The sequence below is a fragment of the Corvus cornix genome, chromosome 1 (assembly GCF_000738735.6).
Source record: "Corvus cornix cornix isolate S_Up_H32 chromosome 1, ASM73873v5, whole genome shotgun sequence".
In the NCBI taxonomy this organism is placed as follows: domain Eukaryota; kingdom Metazoa; phylum Chordata; class Aves; order Passeriformes; family Corvidae; genus Corvus; species Corvus cornix.
This window is the reverse complement of record NC_046332.1, coordinates 57641465-57657974: the sequence shown is the minus strand read 5'-3', so window position 1 is coordinate 57657974 and position 16510 is coordinate 57641465. Positions and strand designations below refer to the sequence as shown.

The following is a 16510-nucleotide window of genomic DNA, read 5'->3' as shown; positions in this document are numbered from 1 at the left end:
GCATTTAATATTTTACAGTGTGTTAGTAAAGTCTGACTGCAGTAATCCATCTTCATTTATAAGGGTGCTGGTCTTCAAGGAAGATGCAAAGTTGTTTGGTCTGTAACACAAGTGCACTGCAGTTATTTTGTGAAAATTGTAAATGTATTTTCCTTAACCTACATTAGGTTGGCATGTCTATGGTCTTCTGCAGCGTTCAGATAAGAAATATGATGAAGCCATCAAGTGTTACCGGAATGCACTCAAACTAGACAAAGATAATCTACAGATCTTGAGGGATCTCTCTCTGTTACAGATTCAGATGAGAGATTTAGAAGGATATAGAGTAAGTATTCTCTTTGAATTCCCACTTATGGCTGTTACCTTATTACTCTCTTGTTCTTTTCATTGTGAAGCCTTTTATTGGTAGTATTTCTGTTACTACTTTTTTTTCTGTTTCAAAAATGTTTTAAGCTATAGTTTAGGAAAGCAAGGAAAGATACTGTGGTAAAACTCTATATAAGGTCAAGAACAGAACTAGAAATATTTGTTCTGTGCAGTTGGATTCATCAGTCACCTTGTAAAAATAGTTCTTAATTCATTTTTCACTAAAATACTAAGAAAAAGGGCCAATACTTATACTAGCAAGTAGAAGTACTTACCATGCCAAAACAATACAAATGGTGTTTTGGATGCAAAAGCTGAAGATCTTTTTGTTAAGAAATACATTATCATGTTTCTTGTGAGTATGTGGGTAACTTGCCCCATGATGACTGATTCTGGAATCCCAGTGATGATTATTATTATAAATAAAACCTTAAAATTTGTCTAAAATCTGTGAGTAGTTTCAAAATGGCTGAACTGATTGGTCTGTTTCGTGTGAAGTAGAGGTGTAAACTGTGGGCTTGGCATTAATTGGCCTCTTTAGTAAGGATGTTAATTCCTGTGAATTTGCTAATGCAAAGGGAAGATAAAATAGCTGATTTGAGTATATGATTTGACTTGGGAAGAAGTTCTGAGAAGTGTTACAGTAGTGTGTGAGGACCTTGTGCCTAGGCATGAGGAGAATGAATGCCACTCTTTCAGTGGCAGTGAGCTCCTGCTTTCTAGAGGAAAGTGCTTTCTGAGGTTTCAAAGCTCTATCTTTGGAAATAATTTAGGCCTGTAAGAGGTGCTCTTGAAAATGACACCTTCTGTGACTTCACAAATAGATGTTATGCTTTGTTCCATGACTTACATATTTAGAATGTAGCCCCCAGATTTATCAAACAGAAATGTGCTGCTTGTCCCCATGCTGTTAGAGTTTCAAAGATTGCCATCGGCTTTTAAAAGTTCTTTTAAAATATTGGCTGTCTTGGTGTTAAATCATGATAAATGGTATTAACTCCAGTTAAAAATTCTTCTTTAAATAAATTGCTTTCCTTTTACTGAAGGAGACAAGATACCAGCTGCTTCAACTGCGCCCCACACAACGCGCTTCCTGGATTGGATATGCCATTGCATACCACTTACTGAAAGATTATGATATGGCCTTAAAATTACTTGAAGAGTTTAGGAAAACCCAGCAGGTAAGATTTCCTGGTCTGGAAGCAGAACAGTTTTTGTATAAGGGATAGAATCTGAGGAATTAGTTCTTTGGAAATATAAATCAATTATGAATAAATTTATTTGTGGAGCTTTCTCCTTTGAGCAGAAAGATTTCCAGGAGCTTAGGAACAGACACAAATTCTACGGGAGTACTTTTCTCCTCTCTCAATAAACAATTAGGATTGAAGATAGAAGTCTCAAGCGGAGAAACTTAATGTTTGTGAGACTTGTAGCTAGAGAACCTGTGATGATCCTACCCCTTTTCAGTAAGTGAAACTACAGAAAATAGTTTAAAAATTTGGGTGTGCTAGTTTGCCCTTTCTCCTGCAATAGTCTGGATGCCACTACATCTCTACAAAGAATGAGATACTGTCAACGGTTTGTATACCCCCTGTATATAGTACACTTAAAATCAATGCTTGGTTTCAGAGTAACATGAAAGTATAGCTGAAAATTCTTTGATCAGACTCAGTGTTGCTGAGACCTGAGTAAATCAAATGGTACAATGCTAAAATCACTGAGTATAACCTTTTTTGAGAGAGACTATTCCCTTGTTCTATTAGTGGTAATGCAGAGCTATAAAGTCTAAATTAGCAGAACAGAGTGGATGTGTCGATTATTCTGTAATGTGGAAAGAAAAAGAAACATGTTTATAGATCCATTCAGCTAGGGAGGCATCTTGGAAGTACTGTGTAAAAATACTAAGATATTACCTGACCTCTAGACTGTGTGTTTTTAAAAAAAATCTCATATCCTTTCTGAGTTGTTCTATACGGGATTAACTGTAAGAAAGGAAATAAATGGCTAGGAGAGACCAGTGTTTGTCTTGATCACATATCATGGTCAAAAAAATGATGTTGCAAGCTGGGTATATACAGCTTGATATTTCAAAAGAGCTGTAACTTCTAATTTGAGTAAAAACTGAAAAGAATGAGTTTTAATCAAAATTGGGTCATCTTCTGTTAGTGTTTGACAACCAAAAAGTCGTCATTCTCAAATGAGTCAGCAGAGCCCAATCTGAGTTTGGTGTCAAAATGACTGTTCAAGTTAGAAAGACTATATAGTAGATGGAAAACCAGCAAATGTAGCATAAGAAACTGAGGCTCTTCAAGGACTAAGAGAGCTTAATAGTGGTATTGGCCCCTTGGAGAGAATGGAAGTGATGCTGTTGGTGTGTTGTGTTTTCTAAAAGGCTGTGTGTAAATATGGTTGGTTGAGGTCCATCATGATAGACTGTTCAGTCTAGTGACTAAGCCAGATTTAAATAATGTAGATGAATGCATGATATCAGTTGAGTCTGCTGTGCAAGTTGCCACCATCTCAAATCTCACTCTAAAACAGAGATGATCCTAAGATGAGCGCAAGCACTGATGCCATTTTCTGATAAAACTGGAGATATATGGGAAATTCCCATAAAAAAGAAGATTGCTTGTACTTGCACAATGAGCTGGTTTAACTGTTGATTAGCATCGTGTCAGTCAGAGGCAAGTGGTGGAAAAGCTCCTTAAGCATTGAAGGACAGAAGTATGCAGCAAATGTTGGGCAATGTAGTTTTATAGGAAATTAGTCCTGTCAAGCCTGTCCTCTTTTTTTGAGATTGTTAGAGACACTTAAGTGGTATATTGTCTTTTTTCCTCCAAAACACTAAAAATACATATGAACAAATTAGTTCAATTTTTCTTAAAAATAGTCTTGTGCTTTTTTGTGCCAGCTCCCTCATGTGTGCAGGCCCTGGTAGAACCCCATACACTGGAAGGGAGAATCCATGTGTTGGGTCCAGAACAATCAGGAGAGCCCAGGCAAACTCACAGCTCAGTTTTGCCATTCATTGGCTCTTCCACAATGTTCTCCAAATGTACTGGTTTTGCAGTGTCTGGGTTTTTCAGTCCTGCAGTTAAAATAATTAAATCCAGGGCATTCCATGGATCTTTGAGGAGGCGCACATCTTGCTTACTTTCCTTCCCAAATCTCCCCTCTTAGCCTGTACTTCGTATGCGCTCAACTTGACAGATGAACTTCTGTGACTGACTTCACAGAATATTGCAGTGACTACAGTGGGGTGGTAGTTTAAAAGGAGGGTGGAGAGACTGAAGGGTACCCAAATGACTTGTGAGCAGGTCTCAACAAATGGGTGTTTTTGAGGAGTTTTATGGCAATCTGTATTAGGCCTGATACTGTTTACCATTCATGTTAATGAATAGACAAAGAATTGTAACATGTTATATAAAATGCTGCTGTCATAATAATAAATTGTGGTAATGTAGGATGATATTTATTTACTTGAATTACTCAGGCAGCTCTTTCCATTCAGATGTGAATGCAAACAGCCAAAACCAAGCAGTAAAACCAAGAAAAAACTCAAGGAACTGTCATCTTAGTGATTGTAGGTGAACATCTGAAGATGCAGTATTACAAAATAATGGAGCTAGTCTAGCTACAAGCTGTTGCCAAAACCAGCAGTCTGGGTTTTTCCTGTGTGCTTGCACCACTTCCTTGTGTAGCACTGACTGAGTTGTGGAGGGTTGGTTCAGGAAGCCAAAGTGCCAGAAAAATAATCACTCTTTGGAAGGATTGATTGGCTGGACTGAACAACTGTGAGGTGAAAGGGGAAAGAGGAAGGGGAATAATAGAGGGAAGTGAGCTGCCTTTGTTGATCCAGACTGCAGTTACACTGGCTTAGTTTATTGTAAAACTGTCCCTCAGGGCAAAGCTTATGAGTGAAAAGTAAAATATGCTCTTAGTTCTGACAAGCAGGGATTTTATCCATAAAACACTGATTACTGAGAGATCAAGACTTACTGATGAGCCCGTTGTCAAAAGTTAGAAAATGACTAGAACAATATGGCAAGATAAGGTGACTAGAGAAAAAGCTGTCTGTGAAGGGCAGAGAGTCTCTTTGTTTACTGTAAACAGGAAAAAACCTAGGTGATTTTACTACAAATTGGATGCTGAGTTTGGGAAGAGTAATAGCTAGGAAGCTTGCTTAGCAGGGACAATAAAGGAAGGAGTAGTGTCCGGAAGTTGATCAACAAATTGAAGTGATAAATTGCTCTTTATCATTGACAATTTTATTCTTGTGGCTAAGTTATCATTGGAAATGGTGAATTTTCTGTCTCTTGGTGTATTAAGATCAATGTTGCCTGTCATCTGAAAGCTGTAAATTGTCCAGATGCACAATATTTCAGTCAAAAACAGGTTATGAGGTTAAAGGTAGACATCACTGCAGGAAATGTAACAGCTTGTGCTGTCCCAAGTTAAGTCAAATTATTTAAGAGTCAGTTCAGAATTTAAATTTTGGGAACCAAGGTGTAAAACAACTATGCAATTTGTTTTACTGTTGTATGTCCCATTTTTCCTTCCTTCTTTTCCAGAGCAATTTTTTATTCTTAATTTTTATTTTATTCCTAATTTTTGCATCAGGCCCACAAATACAGGTATGGACAGAAAACCTCTAGAGTTTTGGGGGTCTGCTCTTAGGTATGTTTTGGCTGCATCTTGTCACATTCTTCCAGTGACAGTTGTTAGGGCATCTGCAGTTCTAAAGTTGATCCTTCTTTGGTCCAGGAGGACAGGAAGACATTTATTCTGAAAGAGCAGAATTGAGTTCAGGAGAAAGTTGGACATCTCCTGTGCAAGAATCATAACTCTTCTGGGGGGTGGGAGGAGTAAAGATGTATTGAAGAGCAATAACAGTGGTGTGGACATTCTCTTTATAAAATATCTTATTCTTTATAAAACAATCTGATTATTCAGATTTAGTACTGCTTTATTAACTGCCTGCCTTCTGATGAATTACCTATTTAAGTAATCATTAAATTGATGAGATTTCAAAATTTCTTTGAAAATGGACTTTCCTTAAAATTACTTTTAAAAATAGCTTTTTAAATGGAGTGATAGTAAGTGCAGTATCTTTCTGGCGGATTTGCTCTGTGTGCAAGAGTAATTTTTATTTTTTTTATCCTGCTGAGCCAAAACAGCTATGAGGAGGTCAACTGATATCTGTTTGTGTATATATTTTTAATGGGTTTTTGGGTAATCTGTGTTTTGAAGGCCTAAAACCAATTCATGATGTGCCAAAAAGCTGTGCTAGTTGTGGAATTTAGATATGTGTATTGTGTTGGAGGAAAGGATATTTTTAGGAGGAGGTGAAGGAGAAAGAACTAAATTGGTGCCCTGCAGTTTCGTTCCATGGTGTTGCAGGAAAGATAAACAGGAAGACATGACTTAATGTTGCTTAACCCCTGTTCCATGAGTCCATTCTGTGAAGCAGTTAAAAATGCTTTCCTGGTAACAGTGTTTTTATTAGTGATTTCTAGCGGGTAATATAGACTAACTAAAAATTGAGCAAAGGTGGAAATGGAAGTGGAGCTGTAGGTAAGAGATATACTTTGAGAAGTGGGTAGAATTTCATGCAACTTACTGACTAATATGTGCAAGATAGTCTTGTTCCATTAGCCATCATTTGCTATTCTGTATTAGCTACTACAAAAAGTACTTGAATTATGTTATTTTCATAGTAATGTTCACTGTCAGATACACGCATCTTCACAGTATTTTATTTAGTTATGCTATCTTTCAGAACACTAATCTGTAAAAGCAAATCTTTCTAAAAATGCCCAGCAGTACTGTAAAAGTTGCCTCTCAAAATTTGAAAAGTTAAATCCTATAAAATCAGTTTGTGCTTAGGGAAGGGCTGAAAGTAGTGGTTTAGGACAGTATTCTTAATAATAATGTTCCTTTCAGCCAATTTAATGTTTTGACTTTTTGTGTTGTTTTTTATTAAATTATTTGTCTCTTTAAAAACCAAAGATAAGCTTTTTCAGAGAACAGAAAATAATAGTAAACTGTTTAGTGACCAATGTGACTTTAAAGTGTTGGTTGCTCGGGAAGAAACAAAGTATGTAGTGTCACAGGAAAGAGTATCATAAACATTTGTCAAACTGAACTGCTTCTCATCTTTCATTATGTAAAAAAATCATATTAGATTATAAGTCTCTCCTACAATTTCTCTAAGTACAGTACCTTTCAGATAGCAAACTGTTTTATTGGTCTGCTGGGCATTGTCTGGAGATTGCATTTGCTCTCTAACATTCTTGTGATTGGAGTAGCTTTTTTGTATATTAGTGAAGAGCATTTAGTATGAAAAGAATTACCATAACTCTGGCAAGACTTTTCATTGCCCTAATCCACTTTAGGGAGTTATCTCTGAAAGGAATAACTTTGAATGTCACCCTGCTTCCTTGGCTGTTGTAGCACTGCAAGGTGGATGAGCCACTAGTTATACTGTAGCCTTTAGAAAGTCCTAGGTGTACAACTGGAAGCAGACCTAAAAATAATTATCCATTGCTTGAAAACATTCTGTATGCTTGTGCACTATATTTTCTGGGGTATTGAAGTTTAGTACAGAGAACACTTGGTTAGAGAGAAATAGTGTAAGTTTACAATCTGAAAAATTGTTAAGCTATGGATGGGTCATTGCTCTTGGAAATAGTTTGATACAGAATTCTGGTGTGCTGAAAATGATACTGTTAGATCCCAACCATCTGCTGTAGAACTTAAGTCAAAGTTGTTGTATTGTGCATAAGTCCTTCAGAATGGAAATAAATTAAGATCTTTGCTTTCTCTCATATAATTCAGTTTTTTAATTAGCTTGCCACAATGATAGAAAAAAGAGAAATAAAGGACTTCTTCTAAAATGTTATCTTAAAAAGGATATTATTAAATGAATCTGATTTGATTGTGAATAATGGGAGTTTTACATTTTGAATGTTTAGATGGGTATATAAATAGACCTGATTATGTTCCATAGCTTAAATCTTGTATTCTGTAATATTGCATGCTTTTGAGGTACTGGTAAATGTTAACTAATGTATTGCTTTTCCCTCCCCCCCCCCAGGTTCCTCCTAATAAAATAGATTATGAATATAGTGAACTGATTTTATATCAAAATCAAGTGATGAGAGAGGCAGATCTTTTTCAGGAGTCTTTAGAACATATAGAGACTTATGAAAAGCAAATATGTGATAAATTAATAGTGGAAGAAATCAAAGGTAAGTCATTACTTTTCTTCCCTTAGCCAATTTCATTAGAAATTTTTGCTAATGGCTTTCATATACAATTAAACAGTAAAAGGAAAAAAAAAATCAGCATGTAAAGTCTTTAATTTATTTGTAACAATTATTGTAGGAAAACAGGTACCAGCAGATTTACAATTTTGTGCACAATAAAGTAAGTTTTCCTACCAAAGTGGGTAGTGGATGCAGGTAGTTTAACTTGGGTTGACACAGGAATAGAGGAAATCTCAGATTATATTTGTACTTACTAGACTAGATTTCCATAAATCAGAAGTGTTATAACCCAGTTTTAATCTTTTGAAAAAGAATTTCATAAAGAATACTGTTTGAAGTACAAACACTTATATATTTTTCTTCCTTTTTGACTGAAATATCCAATTCTTGTTTCCTTTTCAAGCTTTCTAATGCACTTACTTATTGAAGTGAATGCTGAGGTTGACTTTTTTGGCTAAAAATAACTCACAGTTGTTTTGTGGATTTGAAGTGCTAATACTGATTTCTGAATACGTGTGAGTAATGGCACGTATTCTTCAGCTACTCCTTGCTTGTGCAGTTGTGGTGGGCTGACCCTGGCCAGTGGGTAAGCCCCAAACAGCTGCCCACTCACTTCACCAGCCTCGCTTGTCAAATTAGGACAGAATAGGAAGAACAAAAGCAAGAGAGCTTGTGCATAGAGATGAAGACAGCTTGAGTGATGGAAAGAGGAAGAAAGGAAAATCAAACCCAGATCCTCAACTGATGCAGTCACTGTACACTTCCCACAAACCAACTGATGCTCAGCTGGTTTCCAGGCAATGGCTACTTGCCCCAACACTCCTTCTCCTCAGTTTTTATTGCTTAGCATGAAACTAGATAGCATAAAGTATCTCTTTGTCCAGTTTGGATCAACTGTCCAGGTTGGGTCCACTCCTGCGTTATTGTCCACTGTGGTCTACTCTGGGTGGTGGCAGAGTAGGGGCAAAAAGAGCCTTGATGGTCTGCAAATACTGCTTAACAGTGGTGGAAACACTGGTGTATTTATCAACTCAGTCACAAATCCCAAAACACAGCCCAGCATGAGCTGCTGTGAAGAAAACTAATTCCATGCAAGCTAGACCTGGTAGAACCATTTACTTAGTAGCAAAACAGTGTGATTTAACTGGTTAAAAAACTGGTTAGTGGATGTAAAAAATGTTCTTAAGTAAATAGCCTGATTAAAAACTGATCTAGTTGTGTGTTGGAGTCCTGAAATGAGGAGTTGCTTGTTTATTTGATAATCCCAATAGCTATTTTAAATACTCAGATACAGACATTTAGGTAGTCTTTGTTTTCACAGGTGATGAATGTTCCAGTCTGAGCTCTATGTGTGATAGCTTCAGGTAGCATTTGTAACACACAGCAAATGCCTTTGGGAAAATAAAGCCTGTTTTAAAGAATCTGTGTATGCTTAAGCCCAATTTTATATATCTACTCTTGTAAACTTTACTTGCAAGTGTTTCCTCATGTAATTCATAGATCTGTACTGTGTTGTTTCTAGGAGAGATGTTACTCAAGTTAGGAAGACTGAAAGAAGCTGGTGAAGTATACAAAGAGTTAATTGAGCGTAATGCAGAAAACTGGTATTATTATGAAGGCTTGGAAAGGGCCCTACAACCCAGTAAGTTAAGCTACACGGATACAGTGAAAATATGTATGTTACAGGATACATTTAGAGCTCCTGTTGGATATGGTACTGCTTTAGATTAGAAAGTTCTGCTTGGCAGAAAATGATGTACCTTCTGATCTTGAATATTACATAGTGTGTTCATTCATTTTTAAAATGTTCACTGAAAATCTTGTATTCATGAAAATAACAGCAAGGATTTATTTTCTTGGAATTAAGGGTGGCTTTTGCAAAGGTGCTTACACGAAGAACATTCCCTTGCTACATGTGAACTTGGAAACCAAATGGCAATTAATTCCTCTCTAGTTGTTGATTGTCAGACTGCTATCATATGTTACAACATAAAATTTTAATTTTGAAGCTTGTTCAGGTGGTACCTCTTTCTAGAGGCATGTGGAGAAATACTCAAATAGCTATTTCAGATGGCCCTTTAAGGTAGACCATCTGAAAAATACACCTTTTTTCCCTTTTTTTTTAGTAGGCACTTAAAGGTGATAAATGTGTTAAAACTAAAACCTTTGTTACTCCAATGCCAGCTCACATGTCTATTGTGTTTTTCCAGGAAAAAAGCTTATTTTTAAAAAACTACAATATTGCAACTATTTATGCTGTATTAAGTGTTTTGCAGTGGTAACTTTCCAGAATGTTTACATTTATGCAGGAATGGTTTCTTTGTATTTAGTTTTTCACTAATTAGTGAAAGTTTATTGGAGTTATTCTGATGACATCATAAATCATAAGCCCATAATTATATTATTTGTAGTTGCTATGGCTGCAGTACTTTTCTCAACCAGCTTTCTTCTAGAAAGTTTTACAATTAGGTCTCATGAGGTCTGCGAATATGGCTAGTGACTGGGTAATGAAAATTACTTCATTTGTTACATATATTCAGAGTGTAGTGTTGTCCTTTGAGTGGTTTTCCTGGTGTACCCATAGAGTTGAATCATATGGTTATTGTCTCAGAAATTAAATTACCCAGGAACTCAGTTATTCTCTCTGATACAACAAATAAGTTGATGAAAGCATGTCATTTTTAACAAAGAACCAGTCCAGTAGTTTTTGACATATTAAAATCCTATGTAGACTAAGACTTTACTGATTCTATAAAACTAATAATGCTACTTTATTTTTTAGGTGGTCTTAGGACTATTTCCTCCCCCATGGTAAGTTCTGGAGCTCCAACTTGTGACTTCAATTAGGGCTTTCATATGCTTTAGTTCCAGTCCAAACAATATTTTAGTGTAACTTTTATAATTCTACATCTCTTGGAGACACTGGGTGATAGATTTCCCCCCCCTTCCCCAACATCTGAGCTCAGTGACAAGATAAACTGTTTTTCTTATGAAAGGAAAAGAGATATATTTAATATATATGTAGTCTTGATCTGTGTATTCAGTTTAAAATTGTTTGACGAATTTAATATTTAAGCAAAATCGATTTTAATTATATAAAAATGGCATTTTAAAGCAAAAGATTAGTGTTATTTAAGTTCTAACCACATTGGAGCTCCAAAGCATATTATGGGGGAAAGGGGAGGAGTGGGCAAAAAATCTTCAAGTAGCTTTATTTTTGTTAAACATTAAGGTATAAAGAGTTCTGGTGCTCAGTACTTACACTGGAAGTACCGTGCCCTGGTTTTGCTGTCACCAGAGGACCTATAATAGAGGCATGCTTGTACAGTATGCTAATTTATACCTACGGTTTAGAAATGCAGCCTATTTCTCTGAATGCTTTGTGTGTCTGAAATGGATGCATAGTGAAAAAGCGTTAATTGATGCTATGAATGTCATACACTGTGTGAATGGGTCTGCACAACATGTAACTGAAAGAAACCAAGCTCCAGCTCTGTGTGATTGAATGTGCAAGGTAATGGTCCTGTTTATCCTTAGAGTGATTAATGCTGGTAGTTGTGTATTTTATATACAGTGTGTCCTCAGTACAGTTTTATAAAGTAATGTTTATGATTAACTGGAAAAAATAACATGAAATGTTTAAATTGTTCCAAATCCATATAAGGAGTCTAGCTTAATTAATTCTCAACATTTAAAGACATTTAAAAGAATAGGTTTTTGTCTGTTACTTATATCTGTTATATTTGCTGATAATAGGCACTTTAGAAGAGAGGCTTCAGATTTATGAAGAAGTTAGTAAAAGACATCCCAGAGCAGTTTCACCTAGAAGATTACCTTTAAACTTTGTTTCAGGTAACAAGTTGCATATCTGTTCTGTAATAGTTTTTTTCTTACTTTTTTCTGAAGTTTTCATCAGGCTGTTTAATGTGTGTTTAATACCTACTTGTGCATTTAATACCTACTTGAACATGTAGACAAATCAGATGTATGCATTTGTCTTGGAACAGACAAAATTCTTTTATGTTTTAGGACTTGATAGAAAAACTTCATGCACTCAAATATGATAATATGAGCTATGTAATATTTGTGTTGATAAAACTACAGTACAGAATGATACGTAGATTGTAGGAATTCCTGTACATAATTTTTCTGCTTCATGCAAGTTAAGAATCATGAGTTAAAATGTAGGGTATCGCACACTTTAATTCAAGGTGTGAGTGTACATATATGCATACCCCCTCCTGTATCTTTACTATACATACATTTGCTGTAAAAATGTATGCCTACGTTCTTGTAGAGCTACTAGAACTTAATTTGACAACAAAAACTACCTTTGTGCTGCTAATTTGATAAGGAACAAAAAGGTCTGCAGTACTATGTAGGACAAATTCTTTCATTTTATAGCTAAGTTCTTTGTGGATTTGCCCTTTCAAATACAGTGCACCCTCAGTTTTGGAAGTAAAATGTGTATATCCTTGTTAAAATAGAAATCTGTGCCCTTCCAAAACAGAAGGAAGGAGACTAAATGAAATGGTAAATAACATAAAAATTAGTGCATGGCTGTCTAACTGCTGAAACTCCAGCAGAAGACTTTTGGAAAATACATAAGCTAGATATCAAGTGTCAAGAAATTGGAGGTCAGCTGCAAATTCCCAACATACTTCCTCATGGTTTTAAATTTGTAAGGTTAGTTTTAATTTAGCTCATTTGCTGAGCACCACATTCGTTGGTAGCTTTAAATGATCCATAGCATAGCTAGTCCAATTCCCTGTTGTTGCTTGTGTGTCCAAATGCGTATACACATTTGCTGTGTAAAATCAAAAGATTTTAACTGCTTCATGAGAAGTTGCCACTTGTGCCTTTTATCATCCTATATACTTCAGTTTCTTTGAAGATACAGGGGCAAATTTTAAGGCATTTCAGCTAGATTTGAAAAGCTGGGTGATGAGTAATTGGGGTTTTTTTCTATAATAAGATTGTTATGGTAACACAGCAAACGAGGAAATAACCTGCAAAATGCTTTCCTATATCTTTATTAATAGCATGTTTTGATGTTGAGTTCATTTCACTGTGTGTTTTGCTCTAGGTTGCCTTGTATCTTATATCAGTGTAGTTTCACAGCTCATGTTCATTTAAGTAGAAATATGTATAGTAACAAGAATTAGTTGCTCATGCTGTAACAATACGATAAATGAAAACAAAATCCATTATTAGATTGGTCAAGAAAAATCTCATGGCTGCTTTCTCTAGCATTTTATAACAAATAAGAATTTTTCAAAATTAAATCTTGTTTCTGTTAATGTATTAAGCTTATCAGGCATAAATGTGTAAGACTGTTTTTGATCCCACAGAGATTAATCTATTTACTAAATGATTTTCTATGTTTACAAGTACAGGAGATGAGAATTTCTGTAGGTGAAATTTTATACCGAGAATGTGAAGGTGTTAGAAGGAACATCTTTGCAGAAAAATAGTTGCAAATTTTAAGAAGATAGAATTTCTGCTTAAGTGCAGTTACTGTTCCAGTGTGGTCAGTGATCAGTTACAGCTGTCACTGTTTGATTCAGAATTAAACTACTCTTAAAAATTAAAATACTCTAAAATGCAGGCTAGTATTAAAAGGACAGGTCTTGTCCAGACCTTGCCATGCATTGCATCCTAACCTTGTATTTGATACAAATCAGCTCCTTGATTGAGCTGGGAGCCACTTTTATGGAGGAAGGCTGTTACCATCAATTTTACTGATCAAGTGTGTGTGTGGCCATGCAGTTTTAGATTTGTATATGCTCCTGTGGTCAGGTGTGTGCCTCAGAGACTAAATTGTAACTTGGCTTCTTGTCACAGGTGGGTGCCCAGCTGTGTGCCTTTTTTTTTTTCCCCAGACTTTGTTTTAAAACTGTTTTGCTTTCTATAAGCAAATAGGTATTTAATGGAAACTTGGAATTTTCCTAAATTCTAAATTATGATTCTTCCAGCGAGAAAATAAATTACAGGAATTCAACAGGAGAAACTGAGATGGATTTTTTCTTTATGTAGGGGAATTTCTGTAGTGTGAGACAGCACATTTTAATTAATCCATCTGTAATAAAGCATGTGCTTACAGTCCAGTTATGGATCCCCATTCACAGGTAGTAGGAGTTTCTATACACAGCAGTTTGGTTAAGTACAGCAAGGTGAGAACATGAGTTACTTTCATTAGTCTCAGTGTTTATTAGCAAGAGTGCTGATAACAGTAAGTGTAGGACAATTGAGAGTTGATAGAAGTAAATGAAAATGTTGTATACAAAGCAGTAGTGTCTGCATTTTCTGAAAACAATCTGTTCATCAAATTTTTAATGTGTTCTTGTTGAAGTTAAGTTTATTTCAACAGTTTTGTGTCAGTTTTATGGGTGAATCTTAGCATTACATGAGGTGTGCTACTTCCTTGTTGAGAAAGTTAGAGAAGTCCACAGCAGAGGAGGCACTGAAGTGTGGAACAAGTTCATTCCTATGCAAAGCAAACAAAGTCAATAATAGACAAAGCCCAATCAAATGACAACAACCAAGCACACACCCCCCCCCCCCCCACCTGAAAACAATCACTTTCATCATAGAAATAAAAGCATGAAAACCAGGTATTTTCTTGGCTGGATATCTTCTCTTTGAAGTCCTGCTTTTTCTTTTTTTTTAAACAGCATTTCTCAGAAAGGTAGCACTTACTGCAGGTATTGTAATTTTTAATTGAAAATATAATTAGATTTTTAGCTTTCTGCAGTATATTTTGGTCAAGATGATTCTGATATGGAGCTTATGTTTCTGAAGCAATAAGTCTTGTTTCTAATGCCAGAAACAATCATATCACAAGTCATGTCCTACTCATAAAAATAGGACTAGAAGAGAGACAAAGGGTTCATTTCATTCATCCTTCTTCCTCAAATCAGGAAACTTTATATCTGCACTACTTCTAACACATATTTGTCTAACTTGCTCATGAAAACCTCCAATGATGGAGCTTTTGCAGGATTTCCATTGTTATTCTTAATAGGATGTTTTCAGTGTTTGTTTAAATAGCTTTTGCTGCATCCTCTGTAGTCAACACTTAATATTTTCTTTTTTAAATAGACTTTGCAGGTTTAAGGACTGTTACCTTGTCTGCCAGCAGACTCCTAAACACTAGCAACTTAAGAATTTTACTCTGATTTTTTTTATTTTTCTTTTTAAATCTCGAGCATATTTGTGGCTTATTAAATAACAGGAAAGATTAAAACTCTTAATTGCAGTTTCTCAGTTCCTCTGTTTCCAGAGTTGCACAGCAGTTAGTGAGTATATTTATATAACACTTGCAATCACTGACATATAACCAAACACACTTTTGTTCCTAGGTGAAAAGTTTAGAGAACTAACGGATAAGTTCCTGAGGGTTAACTTCAGTAAAGGCTGCCCACCCTTGTTTACCACTTTGAAATCTTTATATTACAATCCAGAAAAGGTAAAATTTAGTATTTATTTGGTTTTAATGAAGTCTTCTGTATTGAATTTCTAATAGACTAAGAGGTTTTAATGTAGTTTTTCCTATAACCTACCAATTATGGTTGTTGAACATTTTTTCCCTAATGTGCTATTTCGTCATGTGTGAATGATCACTTGATGTCAAAATGCTTGAAGTCAGATTGGTGCAGAATGCACCGAGGTTTTTGAAAAATCAATGATCATTAAGTTTGTGTACTTTGAGTGCAAGTGTTACAGGATTCTTTCAACTTATGGTTTATGATGTCACCAGAAGTAATGCTTTTAAAATAACAGGTGGCTATTGTTCTATGTAGATTTCTGAATTGCATGAATACATTAGTATCTACCACAAAGGCTTATTTCATATTTCAGTCTTTAGCTGAAACTTCAGTGTATAATTTTTGTACTTCTAAAGTCACAGTTTTGGTGTGATTGTTTCACATTAGAACAATGGTTTCAAATGTAGCTCTTCCTTCCAAACTTGACAGTAAGGTATAGTGAAAATAAATTTTTGAACCTAAAGCATGTTACTAAAATATGTAGAAAATAGAATAATTAAGATCAGTCTCTTCAGATACTATCTTTGCTACAAACACTATGGGTGTTCTAATCCATTCATGACTTGGTAAGAAGAGGGGTTTGTATCTGGAAAAACCTTAAATAAATGATGCAGCTTTTCAACCAGCAGTGAATACTCCTTTATTTGGACTAAAATTATTCTTCTTTCTAAGAGTTTCTTTGCTAGTGTCCTACCACAAAATCTTCAGTACACTTCTGTAAGCTCTACTTTTGCCATGGTTGACATAATTTTAGTGAATTCTGGTATCATGTTGTGGTTTAACTTCAACTGGCAGCTTAAGTACCATGCAACTGCTTTGCTCATTCCACCCCTGCTTGGTGGGGAGTAGAATCAGAAACACATAAACCTTGTGGGTTAAGATAAGGACACTTTAATGTTGAATGAAAATAAACTATAATAATACTAATAATTGTAATGAAAAGGGGAGAGGGAAGAAAAAAATTCAAGAGAAACAAGTGATACACAGAATAATTGCTCTCTGTTCACTGACCAGTGCTCTGCCCATCCCTGAGCAGTGACTGGCAGCTCCCAGCCAACTCCCCCAGTTTATATACTGGTCATGACATTGTATGGTATGGAATATCCTTTTGGCTAGTTCAGGTCATCTATCCTGGCCATGCTCCTTCTTGGCTTCTTGTGCCCCTGCTGCCTCACAGAGGTCAGGAACCTGAGCAGTCCTCGCCACAGTGTAAGCACACTTTAGCAATGACTGAAATACCAGTGTGTTATCAGCATTATTCTCATGTTCAATCCCAAACACAGCACTGTACTGGCTACTAAAGAAGCAAATTATCCCAGCTGAAAACAA

At 35.6% G+C, this 16510-nt stretch overlaps 1 protein-coding gene across 4 annotated transcripts in view; it reads left to right on the top strand.

Annotated features, from left to right (window-relative positions):
• NAA16 (N-alpha-acetyltransferase 16, NatA auxiliary subunit) overlaps positions 1 to 16510 on the top strand; it is a 62203-nt gene that overhangs the window by 15898 nt on the left and 29795 nt on the right. For 3 of the 4 annotated variants that reach the window (XR_005604058.1, XM_039568194.1, XM_039568204.1), the window contains exons 4-9: positions 168 to 325; positions 1413 to 1547; positions 7463 to 7616; positions 9157 to 9276; positions 11391 to 11486; positions 14996 to 15102. Coding sequence is in view for 3 of the 4 variants with exons in the window: in XM_039568194.1 (XP_039424128.1) it covers positions 168 to 325; positions 1413 to 1547; positions 7463 to 7616; positions 9157 to 9276; positions 11391 to 11486; positions 14996 to 15102 (770 nt within the window). In the remaining variant the exon portion in view is untranslated. The remainder of the gene's footprint in view (positions 1 to 167; positions 326 to 1412; positions 1548 to 7462; positions 7617 to 9156; positions 9277 to 11390; positions 11487 to 14995; positions 15103 to 16510) is intronic. The other variant, XM_039568214.1, reaches the window with a different exon arrangement.